The sequence below is a fragment of the Scatophagus argus genome, chromosome 4 (assembly GCF_020382885.2).
Source record: "Scatophagus argus isolate fScaArg1 chromosome 4, fScaArg1.pri, whole genome shotgun sequence".
NCBI lineage: Eukaryota > Metazoa > Chordata > Actinopteri > Scatophagidae > Scatophagus > Scatophagus argus.
Genome location: NC_058496.1, coordinates 14,514,919 through 14,530,552, shown reverse-complemented (window position 1 = coordinate 14,530,552; position 15,634 = coordinate 14,514,919). Strand labels below are relative to the sequence as shown.

Here is a 15,634-nt window from a genome sequence, read left to right as displayed (position 1 = left end):
GTCCTTTACTGAAGAAAATGTAGTTAAACCACAATGCAGAAGTCCTTCATTCAAATCCCAAGTGAAAGTACATGCGTCACCCTGTCATGTATGCTTATGTTTGCATTATATCCAAGGGCTAAAATGAATGGTTTATGAAGCATTTTGCTGTTGTTATATATACTGTAAGAATGATAGATAGATAGATAGATAGATAGATAGATAGATAGATAGATAGATAGATACTTTATTGAATGCATTAGATTTTAAAAAGAAACAGCAGAAAAATAAATCATACGGTAAAAACTACAATATATCTCTCTGAAAGTACATCTGTTTAACTCTCCGCCACTGCAGACAGATGTGGTTTAAGCCTGGAATTTAGAAAATCCAACCTATAATCAAAGACCAGCTGTGACAAACCCGTGATTGATTGTTATTAAAGTCAAGTACGAATATTAGAGTTTTGTAATAACTCTTTATTCTTAGATTTTTTTGCTAATTGAGAAGGGCTTTTTCTGAAAACACAATCTGCAAAAAGATTTGAACTGCTGAATTTACATATGATTTATTTATATTGACTACTTAAATAATGAGTTACTGTACAAGTTAATAAGTTGTGTGTGTGTGTGTGTGTGTGTGTGTGTTTGTGTTTGGGTTCACCCCTTGCCCACAGAAATTCAAGTGACACATATTCATTTCTACCAAGTTTATTACAAAAAATTCAATAAATAGAACACTTTCAATAAGTTAATTGCAATATTACAATAAATAGTCAGATTTGTTCTCCCTCAGTGTTTAAAGCACTATAACATGACAAACATTTGACCCTGTTTAAGGCTCCACCAGGTCTGACAAACTTTAATCTTGTAATCTTTTCTCAAGTCTCTTAATTGCTTTGTAAATCAAAGTCAATGCTGTGGATTACTGCATGATGAAAAGTTATGGTTCATGTTTTTCTGCTGAGTGATAATACTGAAAAAGGTGGTAGCAATGATGGTGAAGACGAGGATGATGACGAACAGCGAGTCGTCGAGGTCACACTGACGTCTCAGATGGGGCAGATTTGATTAGTGGTGCTGATTTCATACACCTGAAAAAAGAAAAAATCATCCCAATTAGGATTTCCTTTCTTGGTAACAGTTCAAGACAGTTGTAAACAAACCACCAAAAATGTAAACATGTAATCAAATGTAACTGAAGGTTAGACTTTGATGAGGAAGAAAAGTCATGACTTGATGAGTGATCTCTTGAAAATGAATTTAAGACTTTTCCTAAAAATTCATATAAACTTAATCAAGGCTTTAATTCCACAATACTGTATTCCCCGTGCTCCTTAAAGCCCCTCCTCCATACGAGTACAGCACTGTGTGGAGAAAGCCAGCGGATACTCACTTCTTGCGGGCCAAGCAGAAAGCGATGATGATCAGAGCAAAGATGAGCATGACTACTCCAAAACAGATGGCGATCAGCTGCTCTGTGTCAGCTGGTTTGGTAGTGTGATCGCTGACAATTAAGAACAGGCATCGATGCCCGCCATACGAGTGCGTGCAGCTGCAGAGCAAACAAGGAAATACGTGAGTGCATACCAAAGGTGAACACGATCCAACATGTACTATGATGTAGAGATGAAGCGGTGCGAGTTACAGTAGGCAGACATACTGAGGATACACATGGAACCCACAGGCTAGGCGTTAACGTGTGGGTGTGTGAGATAACAATTCTTACATGCAAGAAGGCTTGTCACTGTCCTGGGGGTACATGCACTGTCCACCGTTTTCACAGTAGTTTGCATGTTCGGCTCTGCAGGATCTGTGTGAGCGCAGAACCTCAGGTTCCTCCATACTGCCTGCAGAGAGAGAGAGTACCTTCTGTTATCACATTTTAACACAAAAGTGTGGGGGCTCATATGTGCCACCAGTTAATCAACTGACTAATTGATAGATGAAGTAATAATCAATTAATTAATCAAATAACAAGGGTGTAAATGTGAATGTGTCATAAAACAACAGAAAAAAACTCAGCAACTTGAAAATCAAAACATATATATATGTATAATATTTTTTAAGCAAGTGATGATTACGTTTTTCATTTGTCAGCTGCCTTTGATAATTATTTTCCTTGTGGCAGGAGGTGGGACAATTTTTGGCACAATTAGGCACTAACAGGTGTTCAGCACACAGATTTCTATGGAGCCTCTGATGTCACAAATGATATGATTTGCACAAGAGAAATCTTACACCATGATCTGGATGGATACTCGATTCTGGCTGGTTGCAGGGTATCGATTAAATCTTGCTAATGGATGCCTGATAAGCAGATCCAGGGAACCTGTCTGTTCACGGTTCTAATTTAAACACCTTGACTTTAAAAACAACTTGCATGAAAAAAATTAGAATATCAACACACCTCAGGTGTTAAAAGGGAAATGGAGTGGTAGCTTTTGAGAAACTTTAAATTCTGATTGGAAAACACATGAAAATATAAATTAAGGGACTTCTTTTTGTTTTCCTTGAGAAGTGATCATGGTATAAGTGAGACATTGTCTTTCAAGGCATCCGTATTAAGGAAAACTCAAGTAGGCTTTGTCCCTTACATAATTTTTAGACTTTAGAGCTCCATACATTTCAGTTAAATCCACAGATCAATATCTTAAAGCCAGTGTGTTCAAGCTGAAACCAAGCTCTCCACTGAGGACACTTACTGTTGCTGAGCTGTGTGGTCGGAGCTGAGTTTGACAGAGCAGGAGCTGCTGTGGTCTGCGGGTTGTCGGTCAGCACTGCAGATTGTCCTGCCGCGGTCAGGAGAAGCAACACGGCCACTGCTGAGAGGACGGCTGGAAAACACGGAGGCAAATAACAGAACATACGAACTTAGATGATTACTGTGAAACCGACTTATTTTGTACTTCAAGCTGCAAAACTCATACTGTTTTCAATTCAGGATTTATTATACAAATGGTGAGATTCCCTGACTCAAAACCCTGCGTTAATGCAATTACAAATCTGAGAGAAAAATTCTCTGCAACTTAGTAGCATCATTACATCACCAAAACCCCACATATCAACAGTGTCACTAACGTACCGTACCGTACACTAATTTAAACAGAACACAAACACAGTTTTCTTGTCTAACTTTTCTAATTACAAGTTCGACACCACAAAGGAAGCTAGAAACCTACCCTTCTCCAGCTGTGTCTGTCTTTGCCTAAACATCTTGTCTTCTGTCAGTGATTTTCAGTGTGATGTCCTTTCAACTCCTTGTGCTGATGCAGTGTGATCACTGTGGGAGCCCTTTGTCCTTTATATAGTGGCTTCCAACCACTGAAAAGATTCTAACAGCCAATCAATGAACTTAACTTTTTTTTTTCTTTTTCTTCTTTTGAAAAATGAGGAGGGAGAATTTCCTTCCAAAAATTCATCTGCATCATTTCCTTCATTTGCACAAACTCTCTGCAAGTACGGGCAAAGCCACAAAGCTGATGATGGTGGTGGGGGCATGCTAATTGCCCAGGAGCTCTTGAACCCACGCAAGCCCTTGGCAGATCGACAGTTTCACTCAAATACCTCCTTTCCAGTTTTAAGAGGTTGCTTCACTTACGGTTGCAGATGTTGTGAAAACCTCAGTTTCTTCAGAAAGGGGATGACAGAGGGAGGTTTTGGACAGTATCTGGTTTTGAGGCTGCCTCTAACTTTACTCATAACAGGTGAAAAGGTGATGCATAGATAAGAACAACAGAGACATGCAACCCTGATTTCAATGAAGTTGATACCAAAAACACATTTCAAAGAAGTTGGGTGGGGGTGTGAAAGGTATGGTATGTTCAACAAATACCTGTTTGGATGGTTGCCCAGGTAAATAGGTCTACAGGTAACAGGTGACAGTATCATGACTGGGTATCAAAGAGGCGTCCCCAGAAGACTCTTCGTCATCTTTCACAAGCAAGGATGGGGGGACACTTATGAGTTGTATTTACCAGCCTTACTAATGCTTCATAAATATTCTACTGTTGCTTCATATATCTGTTATAACCCATAAATAAACAAACATTTTTGATCGAAAGATTGTAAAATGTGTAATAAAATCCCACAGACCAGAACAACAGTTACACTAATTGGTCAAACAGTCCATTGGACAAAGAGCTACATAAGAGGACAAGACCATTGCCAGCTTTTACCACAAGACATGAAGACAGCCTTACTAAAAAGTGGAACCACAACTGACAACCATAAGGGAATTTCAGTTCTGCTTTCAGCACTTTCGTAAGTCTCCTGAGTCAGACACATTGACGAAGATGGAATATGTAGTATTCTGTGTAAGCAACCTAGAACTGTGTCTGTATCTGCAGACCTTCTGCCTTTATTTTCATGTTTTGTTGTGCTTGGGACATGTCTTTCAGCAGCCAGAGGTCGGGACTCAAAATGGAACAACCAAGTTACATTGCTGTCCTCATGTGTCTCTCCAATAGTCTTAGTCTGTTGTGGATGTATAAAGAGCCCCCCCACACACACACACAGAACAGAGAGGGACAGAGGAGACAGGAGGAAGCTTGTGTTGGTGTGTGTGAAGATGTGTGGCTGTTTATTTGTGCTTTAGAATGTAACCGAGTGGATCTGAGTGGATCAGAAAATAATGTTTTCTTTCTCCAAGTTCACCGTTTTGTTCTTGCTAGCACTGCTCCCTCACCTCATTCATTCTCAAGCACACTCAACCACCACTGCTCTCGCTCTCGTCTGTTGAGCCGGGAAGGAGAAGGCAACTTTGAATGGTTTGTTTACAAACAGCAACCGACCAGTCCTGCACGGCGTACCTTAAAAGGTGCACACCTCACAACCACAATGTTAGCATTTCTTTTTCACCCAAGAACCATTGGTGCATACAGTCAACACCCTCTCAGTATGGTTTTGATTACCCAATAAAGGAAAAAAAAAAAGGACTACGAAATAACAGAATTGGCACAGCGTTGAGGTTGGTTTTTTTTCTTTTTTTTTATTTAAGTTTTATTTACCAGTGAACCTGGATGTTCAAAAATGAACCAAATCAACTTCAGTAGAAAAAATATTAATCTAAATTCTTAAAAAGCGAACTCTGAAATAAATAACTTAAATAAATAAATGAACAAATTCACAATATAAACAAAGTACATATCAAGTAAGTTTCCCAGCAGGTATGGAGTCTTGACTTTGTGGATTTTTTTTTTTTTTTTTTTAAATAAAAGTGTGTTACATGTTTGTGTTTGTGTCTGTGCGTGTATACAAACCTAACGAACTGGTTTTTGTATGAAAGCATGAATGCATACGCTGTTTGCATTATGATTCAATAAAACACACAGCCTAATAATGTGTGTTTAATGCATCAGTGCGTTTCTGGCAGCGGTCACAGTGTTCTTCATCAGCATGGCGACCGTCATGGGACCCACACCCCCGGGAACAGGTGTGATGAAACCTGCCTTCTCCTTCACTCCTGCAACAAGTCAAACAACTGACATGAAGTTATCGGAGCCTGATCAAGATATATATATCTCTGTTTAACTTTTCATTTCTGTGGAACCACATTTACAGACGATGAAACTGAGCCAAGATTCGAAGGAATCTTAAATTTACGTATCAATATTTACAAACCTGAGAAACGTGTGTCACTGAAAATAGCACTCGTGTGGCGAGAGAGCGGATATTTTCACACACGGGAAAAAAGTTGAAATAAATGTTGGTGTTCAAGAACAGTATGTTTTAACTGCGGTTTACAATTGGCAGAAACCTTTCGATTATCTACCCTCAAAGTCCACGTCACCGATGAGCCGGAGTTTTCCCGTTTTTGGATCCAGAATGCGGTTTATGCCCACGTCAATGACTGCAGCGCCCTTTTTCACCATATCCGCTGTGATCAGCCTGGGAACACCTATGTAAAGAAGCCAAGGAGAGGAAATGATTTAAACGACCCCGTCACATGGGGGGTTAGTTCTCTAAGTGCAGTGCTGCAACCCCTGGAGATATCATGGTCAGATGAATCTCCTTGGGGACCCCTTGGCAAAAACGAGTTTTTGGGTCCCTCATTTCTTCCCCCTTGTCTTCTCTGTGCTTTCTGAACATTATTCCTGTAGAACTACTACAGCTTCTGTGGTAATTTGATTAAATATGAATTAATTTAATACGCAACTTGCAAGCAAATTATCATCTGAAATAATTTATTGTTAAAACTAGACAAGATCAGGTAAAAAAAAAAGCAGGACCCACTTGTCGAGCCCTTTTCATGTCTTTTAATGTTGTGCTTTGGTACTGCACGCTCCCAAAATTACAAACAATCCACCATGATATTCTGCAGCCACCATGACATTCATCACCACACCAATGTAAATAACCCCCATCAGGACAGAGATAAAGGTTCTACAGGTTTCATGATGCAGTGCAGACGTAGTGAAACTTGTCATCTCCTTTTAATCTCAGATTCTAGTGGCGCGCTAATAAAAGAGCACAGAAGAATAAGATGATACCTCAGCTGCCTGTCTACAAGGAGGGAACGTTAAACATTGTGTGTTTGTGGTGACAACCATAGCACTTTGAAGTTGCATGTCAGAAAGGTGTCAAGTATAATCATGTCTACAATCAGTTCTGACTTAAATAACAATTATGAACCAGATTTAACTTTAGAAAACACCGCTGCTCATACAGAACATATAGACATCAGAGGAACTCAGTGACACGCTAAGCCCAAGCTACACCCTGAGTCTAACGTCCTACTAACTGCAAATACAATAAATCCCCAGCACAGACTTCATTTCACAAACACTACACCCAACACTGCTCATTCCCAAGTGACATGAAAACAGTTATTGACAGGTGTACACTGGACTGCTGGAGTTATAATTACAGGCCCTTATTTCCAAAGTCAAACTCAACAGTTGGATGTAAAGAAAATGTGTTGCTTTTCCCAGAAAGCTGCTTTAAGTCATCAGGAAGGAGTCTATTTATTACAAAGTAAGTACAACACGGCACCCCTAAGGCACATACAGTTACTTAAGAGTCTTTCGACAGATACTCCTGATTTATTATCTCACAATCCAGTTGCCACAGATCACTATTGTTCTCGACAAAAGCTTTAATCCCCGTTGGACCAAAGGAACAGGGAAATTTTTGAAAACTTCAGTGCTGATTATATAGGTTACGACAAGACCACTTCAAGTAAGGGCTGGTAAGCACTTTCACAATGGTTTGTTTTACTGTATTACCAGACAACATAACTTCCTCCATGGCTGTTACAATGAAATGACGTCTGGTTTTATAGAATGAAAACCTCAGTATCAAAAAGCTGAATCACTTCTCTTGAAGTGATATTTGTTTCACTCAGTGGAATAATGTTTGAAAATGCAAAAAAACAACATGAGTGGCTGCACACGTTAATACCGTCCAATTAAATAACAGCAGCTAATCCAGTATAAACGAAGATTAGCCGACTGTGTTATAAATGTTCATTTGATTTTAGAGAAAGGTTCATCATTTTTGTGTCTCTACCTCCCTTTCTCCCTCTCTCTGTATCTTTCTACAGGTATCTCTCCATCCAGATCTACATGTTGAACTGCATCCGTCCCTCTGACGAACCCAACACAACATCTGCTCATGTCATCCTTCTATGTAGTGTTATTATAACTAACTTGAACAACAAATCAGCTAAAAAACAAATACACACAATACATAGTCTTCAGAATTCCAATTATAACAACCTGTCATGTTTGTCCTTTGTAATGTATGATGTTTATTGCATGTATGTTTCTCTCTCTCTCTTTCATCCTCTCTGTCCTGTCTACCTCTTCTCCCCCTCCTTCACCCAGCCGACTATCAGCTGGATAGTTCTCCTTGTGAGCCGGGTCCTGCTCAAGGTTTCTTCCTGTTAAAAGGGAGTTTTTCATTGCCACTGTTTGCTCGGGGGTTCAGGCTCTGGGTTTCTGTAAAGCATCTAGAGACAATTTTGACTGTATAAGGTGCTATATAAATAAAAATTGATAAATTGGTTGGTTACTGACTGTGACAAAAGCAAAAATCTGATTAAAAAATAATTTCTATCAGCTTAATTGATTTCATTCAAAACTGGCTTTTAATTGTCACATTTCAACAGCACTAGCCTATTAGGATTAAAAAAAAACTGCGATGGATGCACTTCCAAGTTTCAAACTAATGGGCAACATTACAGCACAGAGCAACAAATGGGCATTATTTTACTCTTGGTCCAAACTACTAGTTCAATAAGTAAAAGATGATTGGATGCCCAATATAAATCACATAAAGCTAACCAAAACTACTAATTTGTTAGTTGATCCGAAAATTAATCAGCAACAATGGTAATACACTAACTGATTAATAGATTACGGTAATCTTCTGATTAATCACTTCGGTTACCAGTTCTTAAACTGTAGACTAATACACAGACGGGCATGTTCCTTTATGGAGTATGGGATGTAATTACCTGCAGCTGCAATAATGATGTCAGCTAGGCTGGTTAACTCCTTCAGCTGTTCCTTCGGTGTACATCTGTGGGCAATGGTCACTGTGGCGTCACCTGGGAGGAAACAACCAAATTCACCCAAATCACAGTACAGAATAATTCTCACCTTCCTCAACATATTTTTATGTGCCAAGGTTTTGAGGTGACCGTCTCTTCTAAGATTCCTGGCCCAAAGTCAATGGCAGTATCATGGTCCTGACTGGTTTTACTGTGTTTTCTGGTTGGTTTGTTTGTTTGTTTATTTTAACAACCTGCTTGAATTCAAATGTGCTCCAAGAAAAATGCTTAATTTCAACATAATCTGGTGTTTCACTCACACAATCACTCAAGCAAACAATAATTTTTCAGTATTTGAAATGAAAAGATCCTCTTGTCATTTTTATCTGGTGTCTACTGGCATCGAATTTTGCAGAAAAAAGAAATCAAATCATGCAATCTCAGTCAGACGGTAAAATAAAGCAACGGATAATATACACTGATGGCTGTGTTTGTTTGGTGAGTTTGTCCGCTGAAATTTATTTTTTCAGCAGTATTGTTACGAAGTGATGTTAAAAGGCTTCAAAACTCTGGAAATTCCTGGTACCTAAACCAAAAGCTATGGATCGTTTAAACAAGGTCCTTAAACTTGAACCGGTTGATGAATATTTCAAGTGGACTACATGAAATTTTTATGATTTATGCCTCCTTTTGATGTACTATAACTGCATTATTTGCTCTGTCGATTTTCACAATCGCGACAGAGAACGCAATCCTGTCCGTTTGACAGTGACTGATCCTTCACGTCGCACGATCGCCCTGCGCTAAATAGTCAGCGAAGCATGCCACAGCGCAAAGGAAACAAAAGAACAAAAAAAAAACAAGAAGAGTTTTTATGAGCCTGGGCAAAGAAAACATTTGCTCAGGGCATGTAATTTGTAAGTGCTGCTATCAGAACTAACAAAGTTCCATTCACCTCCATCAGACACACTGCAGAGCTTAAAGGATACTTAAAAAAAACAAAACTAGACAAAGAATAAAAGTGTACAATTTGTATGTATGCATTCTTTCAACATATTAATGTTATTAATAGCCTAATTTTTATCTTTTTTATATATTTTACTGAAATTGAAGTCTGAAATTGAAGCTTGGCATCAAAACGGTGACGTGTTCTCCAGTGAGCTACAGGGCAGGTGGTGGTGGGTTAAAGACACCTGATGTGGCGAGTGATTACACAATAAGGGAAAGTGACATGACGAAAGTAAACCTAATCCTTATCTGAGATGAGTGAGGACATCCTGCATAGTCATAACTGTACTGTTACCAGTAGTGGGGGTGTGGAGCAGGAAAAAAAATGAAGAGAAGATAAGAATGAAAGGGAAGGAAAAGCAAGTCACAGCCTGTCAACCCTCCAGCCTTCGGGTTACATACCGAAAGGGACACAAGAGGGAGATTGTGTGTGTGGGCGTGTGTGTGTGAATGAAAAAGAACTTATTACAATGGGATGCACAAATCTTTTTCTTTTCAATATTTCAAAATCAATGGGAATCATTAATTGATTGTCATATTTCAGATCTTCACAGAGCAATACGCATGATGGAAAGTCAGAAGGCCCTGGATACTCTGTGTGTGAAAGATTTTAAGATTTACCAGTGCAAAATGAACACTGTCAAATACTAAATGGAACACTTTTTCTGTCACGTACGCTCAAACTGTATAAAGAACCAGGCATCCTGTTGGCTGACCGGTCTATGATGTATAAAACACAGCATGACCACAGCGATTTGATACGGTTCTCTCCCTCCATGTTTTCTGTCTCTTTCTATTGTTGAGAATGGAACTGAAGGCAAATGCCACATCCATAAATGCAAAAACACATCATACTCTCAGCAGCTGTAAGCAGATGTGTTGGTTGTTGACATACGCTTTGTTGGCTGCTTTGTGTGAGTTTTCTCTGCAGTTTGACAACTTTCACACCACTCTTATGGCCACACATGTTCAGGGTGTTCCAGCTAAGCTAACCAGCCGCTGGCTATAGTCTTAGATTTAATGTACAGAACATTTATCAATATTCCAAATACTTGCTTTCCTTGTAGCAGTTCTTTACACAACATTCCTGACAGATGAAAACTTTGAGTAGCGTCTACTGAGCCTGTAACAGTGGCAGTTATTACACACAACTGTGAATACTGTGAATATTTTGTTTGCACACAGATGCCACAGAGTTGTTTACACCTTTGAGTTGACCTGACTTGTAATACTGCTATGCTTTTGACAGGTCAAACATATCTGGTTGCTTAATCTAAAAAGCAAATTCCATGAAGTGTCTTTCCAAATCCCCTCCTTTCTTCCTACAGCCTTATAAGGACAGTTGATCCGCCTGGCAACAGTGCACAATGCCAAAAGGCTTGTCCTGTTTAAGCCTTTTCCTTCACACTCCCTGTTTTTTTTTTTCCTCTTTGAACTGTTCCGGCAGGACGTGCATCAGCATTTATTGTTTTGTTAAAAAGGTGGGAATCGTTGGTCACTGAAGTCTGTGTAAATGATTACCGGCACTAAATTTCTTTCAGGGAAAGCCGAGATGGTGCAACATCAAGTGCCTACAAAGAGCAGCAATCCGAGTACATCACAGTGTTGACTTGCCTGCACAGACACAGATGGATAAACACACAGACACACACAAACGCTTACCTCCTGGGCGTTCATGGTTGCGATCGGTGTGCAGCAACATCGCGATGGGCATTCCAACATTTTTGGATCGACCAGCTACCAGCACGTTTTTTCCCACCGTCTCAATACCTGCACAAATACATCAAACACTTGGGAAGCATTTTGCTTGACCGACTGCACGGCTCAGCTGAGACAAAGGAGAACTTGGATATGCGGGGAGTAAAATTGTTTGATAAACACAAAATGCTGAAAATGAACATGAAAGTCACACAAGAGCCTCGGGGTGGTGTTTCACCTTTGACTGATCACACAGGCATGTGTGGCGGGGTTATTCTGCCAGCTGCACCACAGCCTGGCACCACAGTGTCGCGCCTGCAACAATTACTACTTCTATAATCAGTCAATACAAATGACAGTTAAAGCGTTTGACTGTGGGCGGACAGGTATGTACACTGTAGACCCATATGTCAGTTTGCTGATAAGGTTTGTGTTAAATATGAATATGAATGTCGTTCAGCCGTGCTGACAATCGGCACACGCACTCGATGAAACCCGCAATGAAATTTGACCATCCATGTTGATTCCATTCACTTGTTTACTTTTTCAGTCAGTTCTCCATGTTTTGCACAAATTCGATGTGTGTCGACAGTTTTCTATCTCAGTCTCAAGATTAAAGTAAGTAAGCCGAAGGGGCTTTTGAAGATGAAAAATTTATTTCTTTACAACCATTCTCAGTCTTAGGTAGAGCAAAGGTGAAAAGGTACACTATTGATCAGGTTATAAGTCAGGTTTAAAGCACTGAGAAGAACCCTATTTCATACCATTAATGTGTGGCATAAATAATAGCTTGGAAGCTTGTCAAAATAAACTAAAACAACACAATTTTAACCATTCCTCCCTGCCCACAAAGCCCAATACTGTGACCATGAAGTGCAGAGAATGAGGGAGAGAAAGAAGAACCTTCACTATCCCATCTTCAACTCAAACATGCCAAACCACTTCAACCCACTGCTTTGGGAATTGCAAAAATTCTGTGATAGCTGCAGAAGCTGATAGTGAAAACAGCCATCGAGGTCTCTCACTCATCCACGGATGGCACTTATCATTAATACCATCACGATCATCATTCATCCAAAAAAGGAAAAAAAAAAATAGACAAAAATCCTCCCATCAAGGACCCTTCCCACACTCCCTCTGACTCTTTACCCTCCTGCCTTGAAAGGGGTACAAACAGATCTAAATGTTTACTGACAGACAAAGATTTTCACTCTGCATTCTGACCTCTCAGCAACTACACCTGAACTAACCAAACCAGAAAACGGATTTGCAGCACAGCACCCTCCATCAGGTTTGACAAGTTAGGCAACAAAGGGGAGTCATTTCCCTTTTTTTTCATATTACATTTCTTAATTCTTACATGGCATCTTGCGGTTTGGCCAGAATCAAAACAATGCATTAAATCACTGCACAGCAAGAACAAGTCTGACCTGCAACTGATTTTTTTTTTTCTTAAGAAAAGGTTTTTCCTGTTCATTTAATTAACCACTCCTGCTCTTTGAAGACAGATGTGCCTTATTTCAAGTTATTTCAACTTCAATCACAGAGGTTTTCTTCCTATGTTGCACTTCAAGTAATACAATTTGTGACTTATTTCACACATAAATCTGTCAGTTTCAGATGCTGCACTGAGACGAGTTTGTATCAGTGTGCATTTTTTTACACTGGGCACAGCACACTGAACTCAAGTTTTATCCTTACTCGCTCAGAGAGGTTACTCCAGTGCATTTACACAGAGGACAAAGTTTAAGAAAAATGAGTGTCGGACGCCATCTAGTGGGTCAGATGTGTAAAGACAGCAGCACTGCATCTGTAATAATGTAATAATGGAGTTGAAGAATTTTGTGGTTTACCTGCTCTTTTAATGATCTCCCAGACAGCCGCAGGTGTGGCGGGCACCATGGATCTCTGGTCCAGGCACAGCTTACCGATATTCACAATATGGAAGCCATCCACATCCTTCTCTGGAGCGATGGCATTACACACTGCTCGCTCATTGATGTGTTCTGAAGAGGGGAGGGAACAGGGATATTACAGTACATACAGTAATGGCTAATTGCTGTTCTAAACACGCAGTATGTGCATGTTTTAAATATTGATAGTCAAGTTAAAGAAATAAATATACAAAACCAAACTTCGGTTAAAATGGATCAGAATTCCTTTATTTATATAGTTAACTTTACGCCACCTCATTCAAATTTTCATACAGTTCCCACACGTACTTTCCCCATGTTAGGAGAGAGCTATATAAATGTGAATCACAGCAAACAGAGCTGTGCAGACCATCTCATGTGCAGCTGTGTTTACCAGGAAGCGGCAGCTGCACCAACAGGCCGCTGACCCTCCAGTCACGGTTCATCTTGTCAATCAGCTCCAGCAGCTCCTCCTGGGAGACCGAGCTGGGCCGCACCACTGTGTCACTGGAAATACCTGGAGAGCACATACACATCACGCACTCCATGTTCAAAATGTTGCCATGTGCGTGGATTTTTCTTATGAAAAACATGCTTATCCATGTGCATCTATATGTTTATGCATGCCTAAAAATGTGAAACGCATTTGGTAAATCCATGTTGTGGTCGTCAGGCTGCATGGCACACAACATGCATAACATGTTCAGAAATGCATATCTGACCTAGGACGCTGGCTGCCCGAGTCTTGTTCCTAACATAAGTACGACTGGCCGGGTCGTCGCCCACTATGACCACTCCTAGGTGGGGTCTCATGTTGCCCTGGGCAACCAACTCCTCCACATCACGCTGGATTTCTCTGTGCAGCTGACGAGCCAACTCTGTCCCTGAAATCACCACAGCGGCGTGCCTACAGAGGTTAATCATAAAGGCATGAATGAATGCACATGCACAGCACAGCACAGGATTCAGAACAGACACAAAGACAAAAGAGATATACAACACCTTATTCCAAACAGAGCCGAAACGGTAAGTCGATTAATCACTAAGCTGTCTTACAGAAATGTAACTGGTCGTGATTTTTGAGAGTGACTGAGTGATTTTGAAACAAAAAAATGCTCAAAGTTCATTGGTTCCAGTTTGTCAGATGTGAAGTATTTTCTGGTTTTCTTTGTCTTCTGTGAGAACAGATTGAATAGTTTGGGGTTTGGACTGCCGGTTTGGTCTCTGGGAAACTGCTTTTTGTGCTTTATTTTTTTCAGATCTTATAAACCAAAAGAAGTAGATTCGATTAGTTCAGATTTGGTTCAATTTTATTGTCATTGCACATGTAACAAGTACAAGGCAACGAAATGTAGTTCGCATCTAACCTGCAAGAGCAATAAGCAGCAAGTGCAGACATAACATCTACAGTTACATGTATGCACAGTGTAAGGTTACTGCCATGCATATTTTTTTACAGACTGTATATATTATGAGGTCAGTAAATATGGTAAAATTTACAGACGATACATACAGTGATGTATAGTATATACCATGATATTTAAAGGTGTACAGTATATGAGTGGCTCTGGATTATAAATTACAATAACAATAATAGACCAGTGGTATGTACGGTATAAGCTCTAAATGGATCACAGGATAATTTGAACAAATTAAGAAAACAACCAGCAAAGTAATGAAAATAATCTTTGGTTGCACAGCTGCTAACTTAATAATGCTCAAGGTTATTTCACAAGGCTGACTATTTAGCTGCCCCTTGTCCGACACTGTCTAGCCGTTTCTGGAGCTCGGAGGAAACTAGCTGACTAACGTTACTCCCGTCCTCCGAGTGGAATAATGATTGATACTTCAGTTGTTGAAACTGCAAAAGGTCACTCGGGGAAATCTTGTATTAGCTGTACTGCGGTGTAAGGTCATCGTTAGCAACCGGTGCTTCACGGTAACGGCTAAACCGCAGCGGTGCACGAGTGCAAACTGCGACGACTTATGTAACGCAGACACCTTTGCGGTCACCATTGTCGGTTTAATCAGACCCATAGTTGACCTCCCAACTCAAGGGCTGTCCACTAAACCGTCCCTCTCCGCCGTGACCGGTGAAACCTGCTGTCAATCACAGTCCTCTAACACGTGACGGCGCACACGCCTTCACCGGCGCTGAAGCGTCTCTCATCCCACCGCAAAGTAACGCCGTGCATTAAAGGTGGGGGGAAAAACAGCGTTGTTTCAAAACGTGGTGCCATTTACCTCGTCGCCGACTGGTGTAGATGTCTCCTTTGACTGTCGCATTTTCTGTGCATCCGCAGTTTGGCCCGGCAGCAGTCATGGTGTAACGTTAACGGGCTGCAAATCCTGAAGGAGGAGCGTAGCGGTGAAATAGAGGCCGCCATATTTGTATATGTGTGTGTGTGTGTGTGTGTTGTAGAGCGTGTGTACGTCGTGCGTGTGTGCGCGAGCGCGACGGAGGGGGGGGCAGTGCGTAGGCCTGCTGTGAGGACAATACAGCTGATGAATGATAGTCTGTACTGCACGTGCTGCGCATACCG

The 15,634-nt window shown here is 40.5% G+C and overlaps 2 protein-coding genes across 3 annotated transcripts; both read right to left on the bottom strand.

Moving 5' to 3' along the window:
* Positions 1 to 673: 673 nt before the first annotated feature.
* Positions 674 to 3,310, bottom strand: epgn (epithelial mitogen homolog (mouse)). The gene is made up of 5 exons (XM_046388046.1): positions 3,161 to 3,310; positions 2,684 to 2,815; positions 1,708 to 1,828; positions 1,375 to 1,533; positions 674 to 1,072 (listed from the first exon to the last, which is right to left on the bottom strand). The coding sequence occupies exons 1-5, from the start codon at positions 3,192 to 3,194 to the stop codon at positions 1,018 to 1,020; spliced, it is 501 nt and encodes a 166-aa protein (XP_046244002.1). The 5' UTR covers positions 3,195 to 3,310; the 3' UTR covers positions 674 to 1,017.
* A 1,642-nt stretch (positions 3,311 to 4,952) lies between these two features.
* mthfd2l (methylenetetrahydrofolate dehydrogenase (NADP+ dependent) 2 like) lies at positions 4,953 to 15,542 on the bottom strand. 2 transcript variants are annotated; one of them, XM_046388044.1, is made up of 8 exons: positions 15,336 to 15,542; positions 13,814 to 13,998; positions 13,486 to 13,608; positions 13,032 to 13,184; positions 11,143 to 11,250; positions 8,437 to 8,529; positions 5,752 to 5,877; positions 4,953 to 5,442 (listed from the first exon to the last, which is right to left on the bottom strand). In XM_046388044.1, exons 1-8 carry the CDS (start codon positions 15,476 to 15,478, stop codon positions 5,327 to 5,329), a joined length of 1,047 nt encoding a protein of 348 aa, XP_046244000.1. In that variant the 5' UTR covers positions 15,479 to 15,542; the 3' UTR covers positions 4,953 to 5,326. The 2 variants fall into 2 exon arrangements, with proteins under 2 accessions (XP_046244000.1, XP_046244001.1); XM_046388045.1 differs by lacking the exon at positions 15,336 to 15,542 and adding an exon at positions 15,148 to 15,284.
* Positions 15,543 to 15,634: the final 92 nt, after the last annotated feature.